General features: G+C 25.4%; 2 protein-coding genes across 5 annotated transcripts; both read right to left on the bottom strand.

Moving 5' to 3' along the window:
- Positions 1-5175: 5175 nt before the first annotated feature.
- On the bottom strand, positions 5176-9797 carry LOC146723678 (uncharacterized). 2 transcript variants are annotated; one of them, XR_014924438.1, is made up of 7 exons: positions 9464-9797; positions 7061-7399; positions 6527-6968; positions 6279-6409; positions 6032-6140; positions 5753-5896; positions 5176-5689 (listed from the first exon to the last, which is right to left on the bottom strand). XR_014924438.1 is itself a non-coding variant. In XM_085481348.1 (6 exons), exons 1-6 carry the CDS (start codon positions 9625-9627, stop codon positions 5807-5809), a joined length of 1275 nt encoding a protein of 424 aa, XP_085337474.1. In that variant the 5' UTR covers positions 9628-9797; the 3' UTR covers positions 5176-5806. The 2 variants fall into 2 exon arrangements, 1 of the variants encoding a protein (XP_085337474.1); XM_085481348.1 differs by having other exon boundaries at positions 5176-5896.
- Positions 9798-11029: 1232 nt separating this feature from the next.
- Positions 11030-20453, bottom strand: LOC114933021 (uncharacterized). 3 transcript variants are annotated; one of them, XR_014924439.1, is made up of 4 exons: positions 20215-20453; positions 12237-12684; positions 11689-11807; positions 11030-11504 (listed from the first exon to the last, which is right to left on the bottom strand). XR_014924439.1 is itself a non-coding variant. In XM_085481352.1 (4 exons), exons 1-3 carry the CDS (start codon positions 14325-14327, stop codon positions 11784-11786), a joined length of 642 nt encoding a protein of 213 aa, XP_085337478.1. In that variant the 5' UTR covers positions 14328-14625; the 3' UTR covers positions 11030-11504; positions 11689-11783. The 3 variants fall into 3 exon arrangements, 1 of the variants encoding a protein (XP_085337478.1); XR_003819999.2 differs by lacking the exon at positions 20215-20453 and adding an exon at positions 12779-13472; XM_085481352.1 differs by lacking the exon at positions 20215-20453 and adding an exon at positions 14158-14625.
- Positions 20454-20687: the final 234 nt, after the last annotated feature.

Below are 20687 nucleotides of genomic sequence, written 5' to 3'. Positions count from 1 at the left end.
TTAGAGATTGAATATTTCAAGTAAACTAATTGTAAGTAAATTTCACATTAATGCATATAGATGGGTTTAATCACGAATGTACTAAATAAGTACACAAGACGAACAGTGAGTGAGTGAGTGAGAATGAGAGAGTGTGTGTGTGTGTGCGTGTGTGTGTGAGAAAGAGAGAGAGAGAGAGAGAGAGAGAGAGAGAGAGAGAGAGAGAGAGAGAGAGAGAGAGAGAGAGAGTTAGCCAACATAACCCCGCACGCTGCCGATCATGAATGTACTAAATAAGTACACAAGACGAACAGTGAGTGAGTGAGTGAGAATGAGAGAGTGTGTGTGTGTGTGCGTGTGCGTGTGAGAAAGAGAGAGAGAGAGAGAGAGAGAGAGAGAGAGAGAGAGAGAGAGAGAGAGAGAGAGAGAGAGAGAGAGAGAGAGAGAGAGAGAGAGAGAGAGAGTTAGCCAACATAACCCCGCACGCTGCCGATATGGCGGAGCGCCACTATCGCCATCTGTTGTAAAACGTGCGAGATGGACAAAATTACCACTACATGCATCTTGCATGTGTTGTGTACGTGTGATATATGTGTGCGCATGTGTTGTATACGTGTGAATACGTGTAGCACGATACTACTATGTATGCGTGGTCGATGATGATAATGATGATGATAATGATGATGATAATGATGACGGGGACGTTTCTTAATAGAAATTTTTCATATTTCGACTTTGCATTTATATATCTCTGCTTACAAATCACGTAGAGCAGAAATAAAGACACTTTTATTATATAATTCGAACTCAATCTATCGATTAAGTCTAGTATAAACTCGATTGCTTCAGCCATTATTGAGGATTCGAAATATTATAAAGACTCAAATGTCCGACTCGCGTTAAGATACACGGTGTCTCCGCTACGCCCTTAACTGGTCGCGAGACACTACCGTGTCTCTTGATCGACCACGCATACATAGTAGTATCGTGCTACACGTATTCACACGTATACAACACATGCGCACACATATATCACACGTACACAACACATGCAAGATGCATGTAGTGGTAATTTTGTCCATCTCGCACGTTTTACAACAGATGGCGATAGTGGCGCTCCGCCATATCGGCAGCGTGCGGGGTTATGTTGGCTAACTCTCTCTCTCTCTCTCTCTCTCTCTCTCTCTCTCTCTTTCTCACACACACACGCACACACACACACACTCTCTCATTCTCACTCACTCACTCACTGTTCGTCTTGTGTACTTATTTAGTACATTCATGATTAAACATCTATATGCATTAATGTGAAATTTACTTACAATTAGTTTACTTGAAATATTCAATCTCTAAAGTGTTTATCTTATAAGATAGACAAAAAAATCTGAGTAAATAATAAGAAAAAAAAACAAGGATTATTATTGTCATAATTTTTTATCAATTAAGTACTCTCAACTATCCAATAATTAAATAAATACGTACAAATGTGCGCGCGTGTACACACATACACCTATTGATATTAAAGAGATTGAAGGAGAGGAAGAAGAAGATAAAAATTTAAATATTCACATATATTTTCAAATATTATATATGAATTTATAGTTTACATATCTAATTAATAATGAATTTCTAATTATATTAAACATATCAAAATAAAGACATACATGTATTTATCAAATGAATAAAATTATTGAATACAGACTTAAAAAATTAATTAAACATAGATTTAAAAAATTAATTAATTAAACATATTCCAAATTTAGAAAAAATAAACTTTATTTATATATGCAACAGCTTTTTAAACTAAATTTTTAAATTCTATTTTATATTAGACAATTATCTCAATCAACATCTACGTCCACATTAGCTGCACTGCAGACTACCTCTACAGCCACATTATCTGCTCCGCGGATATAGCGTTATGCCAATACGATACATTACATGTACTTACTTACTTGCCTTTACTGTACCAACTCTTGTTCTTTCCACGTAATCATGTTTTTACAGTTATCGTTTGCTGTATATCTTCCAGCAAACTTTATTTCGTGTGAAGTGTATTTAATTAATTAAATCTCTGCGAAAGATTGAGAAGATAAAGGGATAATTCAAACTATGAAGACATGGTTACATGGAGAAGACAAGAGTTGATACAATAATAAAGACATACATGTATTTGTATCCTGCTGGCATAAGGTTATAGAAGTTGATTGAGATTGAAAAATAATAATGAAAATAATAAAAAAAATAAAGACACATGTATTTGTATCGTGCTGGCATAAAGTTATAAAAGTTATAAAGTTGATTGAGATTGAAAAATAATAATAAAAATAATTAAAAAAAGGAAATATTCAATCATCATTTAAAAGCATATTTGAAATCTGTAGAATAAACAGTTTTTGCAAAAAATGTGGAGCATTAGAGCTCTAGTAAGTCTAAAAATAAATGTAAACATCAATTAATAATAACTGATGTTATATATATATTATATATATAAACCAATTTGTTGCAATATTCACTATAAAAGGTTGTAAGGGTAAGATGGCTAAAAGTGAATAATTTAAAAGATAGTTAACATAATTTTACATAAACTGAAATATTTCATAGAATAAAATATTTGTAATATTTCGAAGTTTATGTAAGATTATGTAAAAATTATACCTTTACAACTTTTTATAGTAAATATTGCGAGGAATCGATTTATATGAGAAAAATTAAGGTAATTCTATTTTGAAAATATAAGTGACCTTTAAATAACCTTGAAAATCGCCGTTTAGGAAAAAGTCTGTGTCAACTTTTTCTTTTTCGAAATCCTGCAACTTTTATCTAAATTTAATAGAAAATGTATAAAAAATGCTCGACATTAGTACACACACACACACACACACACACATATGGGTAAATTTATATAAATAGGGTGCTTTAGGAGGAATGATCAGGATTTTAGGATATGATTGTACACATCATTTTAAGCAAAGAAGTTTAGATAAACATGTTTAATAATTGTTCTATTCCGGTCATAAAAATATACAAAAATGAATGATATAATCTCTAAAAACTCACCTTTAAAAAAAGGTAAAAAAAGGCGACCAGTTAAGGGCACGCCATTAACAAAAATTATCCATTGCAAACCCATGTAGAATCCTATCCTATTGCAAACCCATGTAGAATCCTATGAAAAATTAATCATTGCAAACCCATGTAGAATCCTAGGCAAAATTAACCATTGCAAACCCATGTAGAATCGTACCCATTGCAAACCTATGTAGAATCCTATGAAAAATTAACCATTGCAAACTCATGTAGAATCCTATGAAAAATTAACCATTGCAAACCCATGTAGAATTGTATTAAAAATTATCCATTGCAAACTTATGTAGAATCCTACATTGCAAACCCATGTACAATAGAATTGTATGAAAAATTATCGATTATAAACCCATGTACAATCGTAACAAAAGTAATGAAATAAAAAAAAAATTGCGCCAAGTGAAAGTAGAAACTTGTACCAGTGGAAAATTAAAGTTGCAAACATATATAGAGTCGTATAATGAATCAGTAAAAATTTAAATTTGCAAATGTAGAATCGTACCATAAAAAAACTTATCTTTTAAAAAAAAAGATAAACAAGATGCCAAGTCCATGCGCCATGTGAAAAAAAAATAAAAAAATTTTAGTTAAAAAAACTGGGAGCGCTGCTAAATAATATTCTAACAATATTAAAATTAAATTGTTACTTTCAAACTCATTACAGTTAAAATATGTTTTGTGTGTAAATTAATTAATGTTACTTTAAGGTGCATTGTAATTTTAAAACTTAGCAGCGCGCCCAGTTTTTTTAACTAAAATTTTTTTATTTCTTTTTCACATGGCGCATGGACTTGGCATCTTGTTTATCTTTTTTTTTAAAAGATAAGTTTTTTTATGGTACGATTCTACATTTGCAAATTTAAATTTTTACTGATTCATTATACGACTCTATATATGTCTGCAACTTTAATTTTCCACTGGTACAAGTTTCTACTTTCACTTGGCGCAATTTTTTTTTATTTCATTACTTTTGTTACGATTGTACATAAGTTTATAATCGATAATTTTTCATACAATTCTATTGTACATGGGTTTGCAATGTAGGATTCTACATAAGTTTGCAATGGATAATTTTTAATACAATTCTACATGGGTTTGCAATGGTTAATTTTTCATAGGATTCTACATGAGTTTGCAATGGTTAATTTTTCATAGGATTCTACATAGGTTTGCAATGGGTACGATTCTACATGGGTTTGCAATGGTTAATTTTGCCTAGGATTCTACATGGGTTTGCAATGGTTAATTTTTCATAGGATTCTACATAGGTTTGCAATGGGTTATTATATACCGTGATGTAGAAGATTATATATTGTTTAAATCGCTCGATCACTGAAGAAACATATTTGTAAAATTAATAAATTTATTTTTGAAAAATAAAATATAAGATGAGTGTTCTAACAAAAGTTTCAAAGAAACGGAAATTAAAGTGTCACATTTTAATGACATTAAATGTGTTCTGTACCCAAATGCGGAGTACATTTGCTGTCTCATCACTAAGCATGTGTTTCTCAATTATGTGTTTTTTATATTTTCAGATATATAAAAAATTTCTTTTTGTATAAGTCTTTGTATACAATTACCACATTTTAATATATTTTAATTTATATTTAACGTTGTTCGCGTTATATTTCTTAAAATAATGTCTTATCCATTGAAGAGATCCTCTACATAAAAGAAAGATATAACTTGTTAGAATTAGTCAAATTTTAAAGTCTTGCTTGAATCTTGCACAAATTTTCAAAATCTACAATTATCATACAATATATTATACAAAATTTAATATTATTAATACGTTTTTATAGTCTCCTTCAACACAAGAGTATTATATATATTTCAAACGATAAAAATCATTAATTATTAACATATCTGTTTTTACTTATTCAAATGCAACACTATTAATTATAAATGTTTCAAATTAATAGATATTAATAAATGGTAAATTTTAATTATGTCATATTTTGCATATACTTAAAGTATTAAAAAAAAGTTCATAAAGCAATTAATTTTTTAAAATTTTAAAATTTATAAATTTTACTGCACTAATTCAAATTCTTGCAATCACAATTTTTCTTATTTTATTGTTTATATTAATAAATACAACAAATATAGCAGAGAACAATAAATATATTTTATTCGTCGTTGATTCTCAATTGACATTGCATACAAAAATGGGACGTAGTATTTCTCTACAGAAATCGAACATATACGTATATATACATGTATATGTCAATATGACATCTGTCTATAATGTTGGTCCATGCAACTACGGCATATTTTACGTTTTTATTTATTTGTTCTATTGTACTATTTAAAACGAAATATAAGACACAAACTGTAAAATTTGTACTTTAATTGATTTTTTGTGAATAAATGTCTCAATAAACACTTAACCACGTTAAATTATAAAAAATTGTAAATTATACGTATTGTTATCTAAAAGATTCTCCCAATGTTCAATATTTTTACAATTGTATATATTATATACTAATATGCGATTGTTAGTGAGCGGATGTACTTTACTCATATTGTACTCATATTTCTTAAAACATGATGACAAAAATAGACACAGATGCAGGCTCATATACTACTCAAAACACGGACATATTATGATATCTTGAAACTGTTTGCAAAAAATGTCATTATGAGTATATATAAATATGCTCAAATTAATATAATTACTCACATTTTGCATCATATGTATATAACTTGCACTCATAATACTTATATAATGCTCTATTTAATTATCTCCATATAAAAGCAAAGCTCTTATTATATATCTTTGTTCTTTTATAAATGCGGCAACAATATTTGTTGTGTACACCAACATCTAAAAAAATTAATTAAACATGAATATAAAGACGACATTTAAACAAAAATGTAATTATAAATTAGAAAATGAGAAATTGCACATTTATCTTCTTTCTATACATATTTAGTATAATTTAAATAAGTAATTTTCAACCTTTCTAATTGTCAAGACTCGTCCCCAAATTAATGATCGATTATTAATAAGACAATTTGGGTAATCCTTGTATTTTATGTAAAATGCATTTTTTAAATTATTTGTGACGCTGTAAACAATTAAAATATTACTTTAATCATTATGAACATTTTTATTATAAAAAATTATATATGCATGCGTATAATAAAAAAAGAAAGATTATTGAGAAATAATAATAATGTCGATTCTAATATATATCTATACTTACAATTCTGGTTTCCAAAATATATAGAATTTATTTTCAATATCTAGTACATCGCAACGTAGACCAAGTCTTCTAGCCACGCTATGAAATATTGTATATACAATGATATCTTGGCCATGTTTACTTTGTAAAACCTGTGCCAGGTATAATACAGGATAAATTAGTTAAAGCGACAGAATATTAAGAACAACATATAGCATATACATATATGGCTCATAATTATATATGTATTATAATCTATAATATCTTACATAATCTATACACAAACAATTGATATGTACGCGTAAGGACTTGCAGGGTCGAAAGTTCAAGGTGCCAAATATATATTCCTGGAGTGTATCCATAATCAGCGTACTTTCTGTTTCATTCCAATGATTATCTTTGATATTGTTGGTTTTCCAATAAGAAAAAGTTTCATCAGACGTGGAGAATATTGAATGGTTCGGATGCTTCTTTCTAAGAGAATTCAGAACCTCTTGTGCGATTGTATCCAATGATGCACTTACATTCGTGTAACATACATCTTTTCGAGGTTGAATACGTTGTACTATGAAAGTACAAATTTCTTCCAAAAGCTGTTCTTTTTCAGGTTTCACACTATTTCTGTCTAACTCATTTTGTATCCAAGATAGCTTTTCATAGTGAGACATTTCTATATTGCAATATCTTTCAATTGATTTGCGATCAATTCCTCTAAAAAATTTGTATATATTGAATTATTAACTAATGAATAAATACATTAAATTGTAATAATAGTAGCATTATAATATATATGAAGATCCTACTGTGGAAATTGTGTTAACAAGAATTTAATCTCCTTAATATAAAACATATTTTTTAGCACATCTATATGCTCATGTGTCCTTTTAGGAACAAGAAATTGATTTTTATATTCATCGATATTACCGCTAAATTTCATGACATTTTCGAATGTTAATACATTAGCAAATAAGTCGAAATAATTTTGATTTGCTCTATTTTTGTAATAATAATCGTAAAAAAGAATTAGAGACAAATCATTTCGCAATTGAATCACAGAATTTATGCCTTCTGTAATAAAGTTTATGTTTTTTCCATCTTTTGTTTCTTTAAGACTTTCATATTTTTTCTTTACATAGGGCCATCTAAAATACGACCATAAAATATTGTAATAAATATTTGATAATGATACTAATTGTAAGTGTTGTGTCAAGATTAATTTAAAATTAGCTAGATAAAGGTGAGACAAAAGTATGTAATTTATCTTAAATAGGATAAAGATGATTTTGTTTTAAGTATATCTAGACAAAATATATAATTATATGGCGATATATCTAGCTAGATAATTGTTAATATTTAAGATTGCTTACGTAAACACAGTTATACAAAACACATAAATTATAAAAGGAATACAATAATATATGTATTTATATTTTTATTTATAAATTTTTATCGCTTTACTGTCTACTTTAAGTATATTTAAGTGCAATGACTCTACACCAAAATGATCTAAAAATTGTTCTAGATAAATTATATAGTAAAGATAATAATTTTTTAACCAAAATGCAGATATAAAGATAATTTATATTTTTACTATCTATATGCACAGATAAGATGACGCCATAGTTTTTCCATTTAATTTTATTCAGATAACACATAGCAAATTTTGATGATAGTAAACAATGTGATTGCACAAGTAATTTTCAAATTAATAAATTTTGTGAAGTATACAATTCAAAGCATGAGTACATGTATGTCACTTCTTTTTATACTTTAATCATAAAAATAAAATATATAATATTCAATTTAAATTTTTAATTATTTATGTAAATATTTTTTTTTGAACTATAGATTTCTAAAAGTATATTAAAATTATATTTTCAAATTTTGACTTTAATATGTATATTGCGTAATTCTACATGCTATTAATAAACATTAATGTGCGTGTGTGTATATATTAAAATTTTTTTTTAATTCTTTTTAGAACAATTTTTCCGAAAGCATATTTACATACAATGTTGACTGTGTTTATAAATGTTACTTGGCATGCTTTTACTTTTATGAAGATTTTATTATGATTTTAGTTATTTATTTAAAAAACCGATAAAAAAATATCAATCCTGTTTGTTTCAATCACGATTATATATCAAAAATATAATCTTTATTTTTAAAATATAACTAAATATATTGAAGAATACACATTAAAATAAATAAGCAAAGTTGATTTTACGTTACATTTTTAGTAATTAAAAAACTAAAAGAAATTATTTAATGATTAAATCTTTTTCGACCGATACAGGCCAATTAATATTTATTTAATTAATCACACAACGTTTCCTAGAATTTCTGTCGTTCTCAAGTGTACCGTCAAGTGTGCGAAGGACCAAAATTATGGTTGAAACTTTGTGTGATTAATTAAATAAACATCATTTGGCCAGTATCGGTCGAAAAATATTTAGTCTTTTAATTTTTGACAGCCGAAAATTAAGAATTTTTATCAGTATATTATATTTAATGTTTACATTCCATATATATATATATATATATATATATATATATATACAGCGTATCCGGTAACTAACGGACCAACGATTACAAGTGGATTCTTTGGTCAATTTGGGAACGATTTTTCCTCAGCGAAAATGTCGAAAAAGGTCATCATATTTTACAACTGTCCAATATTTGTCATTATGTATCTTTATAACTAAGCCTCAAATTAAAATTTTATTATAGTAAACTCTACCTGAAATTAACTGAAGAATGTAATTATGTTAGACTTTTAACTCCAAAACGTTTAGTTTTCAAAAAACCCATTTTTTTCAATCGCTTATAATTCGAAAATTATTAACTTCTCAACATTTTTGCTAAGGAAAAATCGTCTCCAAATTGACCAGAGAATCCGCCCTTAATCATTGGTCCGTTAGTTACCGGACACCCTGTATATATATATATATATATATATATATATATGTATATATGTATATGTTATTATATATGTATATAACGGTAGAGTTTGCCAAAATTATTGAGCAATAGAAAAAAATGAAAGCGAATAATTTAATATGCAACATAAATGCAACATGTCTAATTTTTCGAATATTTTTTATTTATTATTTATTTATAATGTACGTTCTTCGCAGAAGTGATATACATTGTGCGACAGGCGTTAATGAGACAAAATGAAAAGATTTACACATCACAAGAATTACCTCTGAAATAACTTTTTTTCCAAGAACTTGTCATATTTGGCTGCATAACGAAATTTCTTGCACACGCATCGAAAGTTAATGATATCTTCAATAGTAATAACATTATAGCCGAGAATGATGGCTATGATCTCTTCTGGTAAGCTCGTTATCTTACAATCAGACATTATGAAAGAGAAAACACAAAAAAGGAATGTAAATTAAAGTGATTGCAATAAACTATTCGCGTAATTAATTCTCTGCTTTTTGCAGTACACGAAACGAGTCTGCCGATTACAAAAAGCACAGATGTGTGTTTGATGTACACGAGAGACGTTTCCGCACTACAGACGGTCTGTTCTTTATTATTAAATTTGACCCCAAATTTTATAGTCTTATTGCTTGTTTTCACTAAGATACAGGTATAAGAATTTGTCACGGCATGCGCAGAAAATGTAATTAAGAACTAGCAAAAATTACCACTTTTTCCTGTGCACTTGAATGATAGAACGTGGTAAATAATTTATTTATTTATTATTCTTTATTATTATTATTTATTTATGCATTGTTTGCTATTTCAGCTTAATTAAAATAATATATTTTTTCAAATTTATCAGTTATTTTAAATTTTACTAATTTCCATGTATTTGTATTATTTATTATTTAAGCTTAATTAAAATAATTTTATTTCAAGTTATCATTTATTTTATTAAATTTTACCAATTTTTATGTATGTATATTTTACAATTTACAACTCCAGTGCTGTGCATTATGAAATATTCTCGATAAGAGAGAAAAGGAAAGAGAGAGATTTACATTTTGCATTTTTTAAATCTTTACAGATAAAATTCTCAGCTAAAATAAAATTTCCGACTTACAATACGAATATTTAATAAATGATGCATGTACAAATAGTTTATATAAGAATATTGTACAATTTTATGTAGTTTTATTCGCGCGTATATATGGGGTGTATATATTTTAGTAATCTAAACTTTATAAGAATATAAAACTTTATGGATTAAATACAAACTCAAAATGAACAGACTACCCGAACCCAACGCAGATGTTTGTGAATAAATCTCAATTCGAGATTTTAATTTTTATGTTTTTTTTTATCTCCCTACAAAGATGTAGAAAAGCAAAATATATCGGTCCAAAAGTCGCTGAATCGGAAACTGAGGAATTAAAATTGAGATTCTAAAATTGAGATAAATTTGCAAAATCTGCAATTATGCTAATATCATACAAAATCTAATATTATTTATAAGCTTTTATCGTCTCCTTCAATACAAAAGAATTATGTATATTTGAAAATATAAAAATCATTGTCTTTTATTAACATAATTATTTATACTTATACAAATGCAACACACTATCGATTATATAAGTTTTAAAATAATAGATATTAATAGATGGCAAATTTATTACGTCATATTTTGCATATATTGAAAGTGTTAAAAAAAGTTATTAAACTAATTAATTTTTTTATTTTAAGATTTATTAATGCTTCTGCATCAATTCAAATTGTTGCAGTCACAAAATTTTCTTATTTTATTATTTATATTAATGAATATAATAAATATCGCAGAAAGATAATAGCTACATTTTATTCATCGTTGATTTTCAATTGTCGAACATGTATGTATATATGTATATGTCAATAACATCCTTTTATTTATTATGTTGGTCCGAATCTGTAGATTGATCTGTAGGTGGATTATATATTATGATAATTTCCACAGCATATTTCACGTTTTCATTTATGTGTTCTACTATTTAAAATAAGACAGAAACTGTAAAATTTTTACTTTGATTTTTTGTGAATAAATGCCTCAATAAACACTTAAAACACGTAAAATTATAGAAAATTGTAAATTATACATAATTGTTATCTGAAAATATCTCACAATGCTCTTTATTTTTACAATGGTATATGTTATTTACTAACTAGCGATTATGTTAGTGCGCGTATGTTTTTTACACATTACAATTCATTAATCCCAAATAGATTATTATGTGTCCATATAAACGTTTCAACAAAATCTTTTATCATGACCAACATCTGAAAAAGTTAATTAAACATAAAAAAAGATTAAATGTAAACAAGAATCTAATTATAATGTAAGAAATGAGAAATGTACGTATCTTTTCTTTCTACACACATATAATGTAATTTATTAATTGCTTGTCAATTTACAAGCATATTAATGACTTAAAATTAATAGAAGTAATAAATAAGTTTCAACCTTTTCAGTTCTTATTTTGATGACGTCATGATTTGTTTCACAAGACTTGTAACCTGGTAGATAATTATGAAGACAATTCGAGAAATTTTTGTCTTCTATGTAAAAACATCGTTCATTTTCTAAATTATTCGTGACGTAAACAATTAAAATATTATCTTAATCATATGAAAATTTTTATAATAAAAAATTATATATGTATGCGTATAATAAAAAAAGAAAGATTATCGAAAAATAATGATAATGTCGAATCTAATATATAACTATACTAACAATTTTGATTTCCAAAATATACAGATTTCAGTGTAAACATCTATTAGATCGCAACGTAGACCAAGTCTTCTAGCCACGTTATGATAACACAGGCATTACAAAGTATATATGGTCAAGATATTGTATATACAACAATATCTTGACCATATTTACTTTGTAATACCTGTGCCAGGTATAATACAGAACAAATTGATCAAAGCGAGAGAATATTAAGAACAATATATAATATATACATATATGGCCCATAATTATATATATTATAATCTCTAATAACTTACATAATCTATACAAATCCATTTGATATCTTTGGGTGAAAATGGGGAGATACATGCTCGAAAATTCAAGATGCTAAATATATATTCTTGGAGTGTATCCATAATCTGCGTACTTTCTGTTTCATCCCAATGATTATCTTTGATATTGTTGCTTTTCCAATAGGAAAAAGTTTCTTCAGACGTGGAGAATATCGAATGGTTTGGATGCTTCAATCTGAGACAAGTCAGTACCTCTTGTGCGATTGTATCCAATGATGCACTTACATTCGTGTAACATACATCTTTTCGAGGTTGAATACGTTGTGCTATGAAAGTACATGTTTCTTCCAAAAGCTGTTCTCTTTCAGGTTTCTGTATATATCTGTCTAACTCATTTCGTATCGAAGATATCTTCTCATAGTGAGACATTTTTATATTGCAAAATTCTTGGATTGAATTTCGATCAATTTTCCTAAAAAAATTTATATATATTAAATTATTAACTAATGAATAAATACAATAAATTTGTAATAATAGTAGCATTATAATATATATGAATATTTTACTGTGGAATTTGTGTTAACAAGCATTTAATCTCCTCAATATAAAACATACATTTCAGCACATTTATAGGCTTACGTGTACGTCTAAAAACAAGTTGATTTTCATTCAAACGATTTGCATATTCATCGAATTTATCACTGAATTTTTTTACATAATCGAATTCCAATACTACATTATTAATTGAATCATTGAAATAATTTTGATTTGATATTTTATCGTAATAATAATCATGAAAAAGAATTAGAGACAAATAATTTCGCAATTGTGTCGCAGAATTTATGCCTATTGTGACAAAGTTTAGGTTTTCTCCATTCTTTGTTTTTTTAAGAACATCATATCTTTTCTTCGCATAGGGCCATTTAAAATACGACCATAAAATATTTTAATAAATTTTTGATAATGATTCTTAGTCTTGTGTCGAGATTAATTTAATATTAGCTGGATAAATATCCTAAAAAGATAAGGATCCCTTATAAAAGGGATACAACATCATATGTATTTATATTTTTATTTATAAATTTTTATTGCTTTACTGTCTACTTTAAATATTCTTGTGTGCTATGATTCTAAACCAAAATTATTTGAATATTATTTTAGATAAATAATATAGTAAAGGTAGTACTTTTTTTTATCTACTTGTAAGATGCAGATATAAAGATAATACATATTTTTATTATCTATATGCAGATAAGATGACGCCACAGTTCTTCTATTTAATTTTATTTAGATAACAAACAGCAAACTTTGATGATAGTAAACAATGTGATTGCACAAGTCATTTTTCAAATTACTAAATTTTTTAAAGTATACAATTGAAAGCATGAGTATATATATGTCACTTTTTTTTATACTTTAATCAAAAATAGAAAATATATAATAGTCAATTTTAATTTGTAATTACATTTATATTTTTCAAATTTTGATTCTAATATGTATATTGCATAATTCTGTAAGTGTATTCTATATGCAATTAATAACATTAATGTGCTTATGTGTATGTATGTAATTAAATATATTGAAGAATACACATTATAATAAATAAACCAAGTTACTTTTATGTAGTATTTTAAGTAGCTGAAACTTAAGAATTATTATCAGTATATGATATTTAACGTTTACATTCCATATATATATATATATATATATATGTATATTATGTATGTATATATATAACGGTAGAGTTTGCCAAAAATTATTGAGCAATAGAAAAAATGAAAGCGAATAATTTAATATACAACATAAATGCAAACATATCTAATTTTTCAAATATTTTTTATTAATTATTTATTTATAATATACGTTTTTCGCAGAAGTGATATACATTGTGCGACAGGCGTTAATGAGACAAAATAACAAAAAGATTACAAACCACAAGAATTACCTTTGAGATAACTTTTTTTCCAAGAACTTGTCATATGTATAGAGCAATGCATAACGAAATTGCTTGCATACGCATCGAAAGTTAATGATATCTTCAATAGTGAGTACGTTATCGTTGAGAATGTAGCTTATCATCTTCTCTGGTAAGCACGTTATCTTCCAATCAGACATTATGAGAACCGAAACACAAAAAGGGAATGTAAATTAAAGTAATTGCAATAAACTATTCGCGTAATTCCTTGTTTTTTGCAGTACACGAAATAAGTCTGCCGATTACAAAGAGCACAGATATGTGTTTGATGTACACGAGAGACGTTTTCCACACTGTAGACGTTCTGTTCTTTATTATAAAATTTGACCTTAAATTTTAAAGCATTATTGCTTGTTTTCTCTAAGATATAGGTATAAGAACTTGCCACGGCATGCGCAGAAAATGTAATTTAGAACTAGCAAATTTACCGTTTCTTCCTATGCGTTTGAAGAACGTGGTAAATAATTTATTTATTATTTATTTTGTTATCATTTCTTATTTATTTATTGTTCTCTATATAAGCTTAATTAAAATAATAAATTTTTTTCAAAATTTATCAGTTATTTCAAATTTTACAAATTTTTATGTATTTATATTTTGTATTATTTAAGATTAATTAATTATTTCATTTCAAATTATCAATTATTATATTAAATTTTACCAATAATATTCATGTATTTATATTTACAGTTTAAAACTCCAGTGTTGTTCATTGTCAAAATTTCTCGATAAGAGAGAAAGAGAAAAAAAGAGATTTACTTTTTTTTTATTTGCAATCTTTACAGATAAATTCTCAGCTAAAATAAAATCGTCGACTTACAATACAAATATTTAATAATTGGTGTATGTACATAGTTTTTTAAGACTATTCTATAAAATTATGTAGTTTTATTCGCGCGTTATATACGGGGTTGTATATATTCTTAGAAATATAAATTCTATAGAATATAAAAACTTTATGGATTAAATGCAATTCAGAATGAACAGACTAATGCGAACTCAACGCATATGTTTGTGAATAAATGTCAATTCAAGGTTTTAGTTTTTATGTTTTCTCTGATCTCTCTAAAAAAATGTAGAGAAACAAATAAAGAGAACCGATAAAAATTTATATATATTGAATTATTAACTATGAACAAATACATTAAAATGTAATAATAGTAGCATTATAAATATATATGAAAATCCTACTGTGGAAATTGTGTGTTAACAAGTATTTAACTCTCCTCAATATAAAAAAAATTTAGCAATTTAGAGGGGTTTTGGGACTCGGGGAAAATCACTTAGGGAAAAAATTCAATATCGATATTTCCAGAATTCTTTTTAATTTTTTTTTAAAATTTTAAAAAATTAGTAAAGAGTTTCAAGTAATTTTATTTATTATTATTGTAAAAAAATCAAAAAAAAAAATTTAGACAAAAAATTTTCAATTTTGCGGAATTTGCCCCTTTAACAAATTTGGGTTTTTTTTTTTCTTTTTCCGTAAACTTTAATTCCTTTTTTAGGGCCTCTAAAAACACCTAAATATTTTAAAAATTTTTGATAAATCTTAAATAGTGTTGTCAAGTTTAATTTTTAAAAATTTCGGAAAAAAAAAATAAAAATTGAAATTAACTTGATGGTAAAAATGTTTTTTTTTTAAGGTTCTAGAAAAAGATTAATTATTACGATTTTTTTAAATATTGTTAGATAATATTTTAAACTGTTTGTAAACAGTTTATACAAAAAATTTTAAAAATTTGAAAAAAATACAACAAATAATTTTAAAAATTTTTATTTATAAATTTTTATCGCTTTTGTTTATTTAATTTTTTTTGTGTATATTTTTAAAACCAAAATTTTTAATATTATTTTATAAATATTGGAAGGGGTTTTTTTTTTTTTTGTAAAGCAGATAAAAAAAAATAACCCCTTTTTTTTTATCTAAAAAAATAAGTGCCACAGTTCTTGCATTTATTTTTTTTAAAACACCCGCAAACTTTAGATATAAAAAATTTATTCACAAACATTTTCAATAAAAAATTTATTAAATGTACAAAATTAAAGCTGAGAATATATTCACTTTTTTTACTTTTAAACAGAAAAAAAATATATAATAATCAATTTTAATTTTTTAAATTTTTTTTTAATTCTTTTTTTTCTTTCTTTTCAAATTTTATTCCAAAGTATTCATAATTTAAGGTATTTTAATGCAATTAAAAACATTGTTGATGTATTATATTATTTTTTTTTTTTAAAAATTTTTGTAGAAAATTTTTTTAAAGCATATTTTTAAACAAGACATGGCTTTATATGTGATTGGGGGGTTTTACTTTAAAAGATTTTTAAATTTTGATTTTAATGTATTTATAAAAAACCCCTGAAAAAAATCAAATTTTTTTTTTTTATATCAGAATTTTATTTATATAAATCTTTTAAATTTTAAAAAAAAAAATTAAAAATTTGAAGAATACCATTAAAAAAAAAAACCAAAAATTCATTTTTTTATTTTAAAAATTTTAAAAAAACTAAAAACAATTATTTATGCCTGAATATTTTTCACCGATTTTTTATTTCAATTTTAAAATTATTTAATTAATTACGCAACTTTTATATAATTCTTTTTTTTTTTGTGTTCTGTTGGGGGGCAAAAGGGCCCCCAAAATATGGTCGAAAAAACCGTGGTCGAAACGTTGGTTTTTTAAAATTTAAAAAAATTATTGACAAAAGGTCTTTAAAAAAAAAAATTTTGGTTTTTTTAATTTTTTTACAGCCAAAAATTTTAAAAATTTTTTTCAGAAATTTTTAATTTTTACATTCCAAAAAACCCATATATTATAAAAAAGGTAAAATTTTGGGGGCCAAAAATTTTTGGTAAAAAAAAAACATTTTTAAAATAAAGACGATAATAAAAAAAAATTTTAAAAATTAAAGTGATTCAGGGAAAGGAAGGTTTTAATCAAATTTTTAATATTTTTTTTACTATTTTGTTATAAAAATTTTTTTAAAATTATTATATTTTTTTTTTTGAAAAAAAATTTAAAAAATTTACAAGACAATGGCTAATGTAAACAAAAAGATAAAAAAAAAAAAAAAGGGTTTTTTGAATTACTAAAAACAATAAAAAAATTTTATTTTTTTTAATTGAATCTTTATAAAAAAAAATTTTAAATTTTTAAGAAATTTTAAAGTTTTCGTACTAAACCCCTATTTTGTCCGTTTTGATTTTTTAATCTATCCTTTTTTACCCATTTTTAATAATTATTTTTTTTGTTGCTTACAATATTTTTTTAATATTTTTAATATTAAAAAATACGTTTTTTGGGTTAAAAAGGGGGTATACATTATGCGAAGAAATTTTTAAAAACAAAAAAACAAAATTTTTTAAAAAACCCCCAAAAAAATTCCTTTTGGATAACTTTTTTTTTAGAACTTGTTAATGGGGTTTCCCCGCATAACAAATTTCTTCACACGCACCCAAATTTTATGATATCTCCTTGATAACATTTTAGCCGAAAAAGATGGTTTTATTTTTTGGGGGAAGTCTTATCTTCAAAAAATTTTTATGAAAAAAACAAAAAAAAGGAAAAAAATTAAAATATTCCCAAAAATTTTGCTTTTTTAATTTCCCTTTTGGGGTTTTTTGGCAGACACAAATGTTTTTCCGTTTAAAAAAGGCAAAATTTTTTTAAAATGTTACGAGAGCCCTTTTTCCCGATAAAACCGTTTTTTTCTTTATTAAAAAAGTGCCCCCCAAATTTTTTAAAACCTTTTTGCTTGTTTTCCCTAAAAATATGGGTTTAAAAACTTGCCACACTGCGCAGAAAAAAAAAATTTTGACTTCTTTTTAAAATTTGGGAGCAAATTTACCATTTTTCCTATGCGCTTGAAACAAGAAGTGGTAAATAATTTTTTTATTTTAATTTTTTTATTTTTTGGGTTTTTTTTATTATTAAGTTTAATTTTAAAAAAAAATATTTTTCAAAATTTTTTCAAATTTTTAAACACTAATTTTTTTTAAATTTTAAACGTTATGAATATTTAAGTTTTTAAAAAATAAAAACATTCAAACTATTAATTTTTTATTTTAAAATTTTTTTTTTTTTTGTAAGTCTTTTTACACTTTACAAAAAAGTGCTGTGCATTGGGGCCCACTTTTTATTTTAAAATTTGGGGTTAAAGGAGCTTGGAAAAAAAAAAAGGGTAAAAAAATTCCCTTTATTTTTTTTTTATTATTATTATTTTTTTATTTTTTTCTTATTTTGATTTTTTAAAAAAAAATTTTTACAAATTTATTATTTTTTTAAATTTTTTTTTTTTAGTATTTAAAATTTTTTATTTTAAATTTCAATAAAATTAAAAAAAAAATTATTTCAAAAATCTGAATTTTATTAATTCTACCAATAATATTTTATGTATTTATATTTAAAATTATAAAAACCCCCGCTGTGCTTTTCCAAAAATTTTCTCGTAAAAAAGAAGGGGGAAGAAGAGATTTACCCTTTTTTATTTTTAAATTTTTTTCATTAAATTTTTTCGCTAAAATAAAAATTTTCGATTACAGTACCCCATTTTAAAAATTGATGTATGCACTTTTTATAAAAATTTCTACAATTTTTTTTTATTTTATTCGCGCCTTTTATACGGGGTGTTTATTCTAGAAAATTTTTAAAAAAATAAAATTTAAAAAAAAACCCAAATTAAATTCAAATTTAAATGAAAAAACTATGCAACTCAAACCCGGGTGTTTTTGGGAAAAAATCTCAATTTGAGATTTTTGTTTTTTTGTTTTTCCCCTTTTCCCCTTTTAAAAAATGAGAAAAAAAAAATATTTGGGCCAAAAACGCTGAAAAAGGGGGGAAAAAAGGAATTTTTAAAAAAAGAAAAAATTGAGAACCAATTGAATTTTTTTCCCAAAAGTCTTATTGTTAGCCTATGTAAACAAAAAATTTTTTTCCCGGGCACAAAATTTTTAAAACATAGGGGAAACAAATTTTTAAAATTTTTTAAAACAAACCCCTTTTTGTTTGGCTCGCATTCCCCCTTTTTTTTTAAAGAGACTAAAATTTTTTTTTATTAAATAAATTTGTTCATTTTTTTCAAAAAAATTTTTTAATACTAAAAAAAAAAAAAAAAGTAAATTTTATTTTTCGGTTTTTTTCCCTTTTTTTCCCTTTTGGGAGCATTTTGGGAATTTCAGAGAATTATTTAAAAAGAAATAAATACATTATTTAAAAAAATTTTTTAAACTTATTAAATTTTTCGCAAACCCTTTCGTTTTTTAAGACCTTAATGTGTTTAAAAAATTTCCCAAGGGGGGGTATTTTGTTGTTTTAAAGGGCCTTGGGGTTTTTCAATTATGTTTTTTTTATATTTTTAGATATATATAAAAAATTGTAGGTATAAGTCTTTGTAAATTATCTGAATTTAACATATTTCCTGATATAGAATAAGAAGGCCGCACACTTGAAACATTATGTATAACTTTCTTTATGCTTTATTTTTATATGATATATCACAGATGTATCGATAGATGATAGGATGAAATTTTTATCACAGATATCGCATGCTCTACGTTGTTTATTATACCTTTTAAAATAATGCCACATCCATCGAAGAGATTTTCTGCATAAATGATACGATGAAAACATTCTTTGTTTATAGTTATATTAAACTTTGTTATGATTTTTATTCCATTAAATTTATGTTTTTCTTTTGATTGTCTAACGAAATTAGTTAAAATATTTCAATTCACATCATGATAAATGCGCCGCATATAAATTCAAAGAATGAATTTATAAATTTAAAAATACAGCGCAGACATTTAAATGAATGTTCAGATTTTTAATTTCAATTTAATTAAATTTATTTAAATTTAATCCAATTTATAAATACGAATCTTTGTACGAATTATTAGTATCGTTACGACATTATTTATACTATGAAATATATTTCAATCTTTCTTCCCCTCTCCCTTTCTGTTTATTTTTCATTTTTTTTAATAAATAATGTGTAAATTTTAAGCGCGTTATAAGCATTAGCACTAACCTTTTTACCTCGTCGCTGACTGGATTCGCGGTCCTCAGATTTATGCCAGATGGATGGATCTCGTTCAATTTATTATAATTTAGTCAAGATGTGTGTGAGGATATATATATGTATATTATGTTCCAGTAAAATGTATTTATTTGCGATCCGATGTGTATATATATATATACTGTAGAGTCGATACAGACGCCGGAGCTGCTGGTAACGCCGCCAGAATAAGTACTTTCTCAGATTGTCAGACTGTGTCAAACTGTGTCGCGCACTCAAATATCCTCACCTTTATACTCGCTTGTCTAAAATATTCCCACCCCAAAGTACCGGACCAATCGGAGTAATTTTACACAAAATCGTTCGGTGCTCGCGAAAACAATAATTCTTACGAACGAGAGAGATTAGGTTGACGGTCGCACAAATAAATAAAAATATAACGCATAATAAAACTAAACCGTCTAAAGACAAGTAAACGAAAATAT

This window comes from Nylanderia fulva, unplaced genomic scaffold (assembly GCF_048542155.1).
Source record: "Nylanderia fulva isolate GAGA-0341 unplaced genomic scaffold, ASM4854215v1 Scaffold176, whole genome shotgun sequence".
Taxonomy (NCBI): Eukaryota; Metazoa; Arthropoda; class Insecta; order Hymenoptera; family Formicidae; genus Nylanderia; species Nylanderia fulva.
The sequence above is the reverse complement of the archived record's forward strand: the minus strand, read 5'-3'. Positions and strand labels throughout refer to the sequence as shown.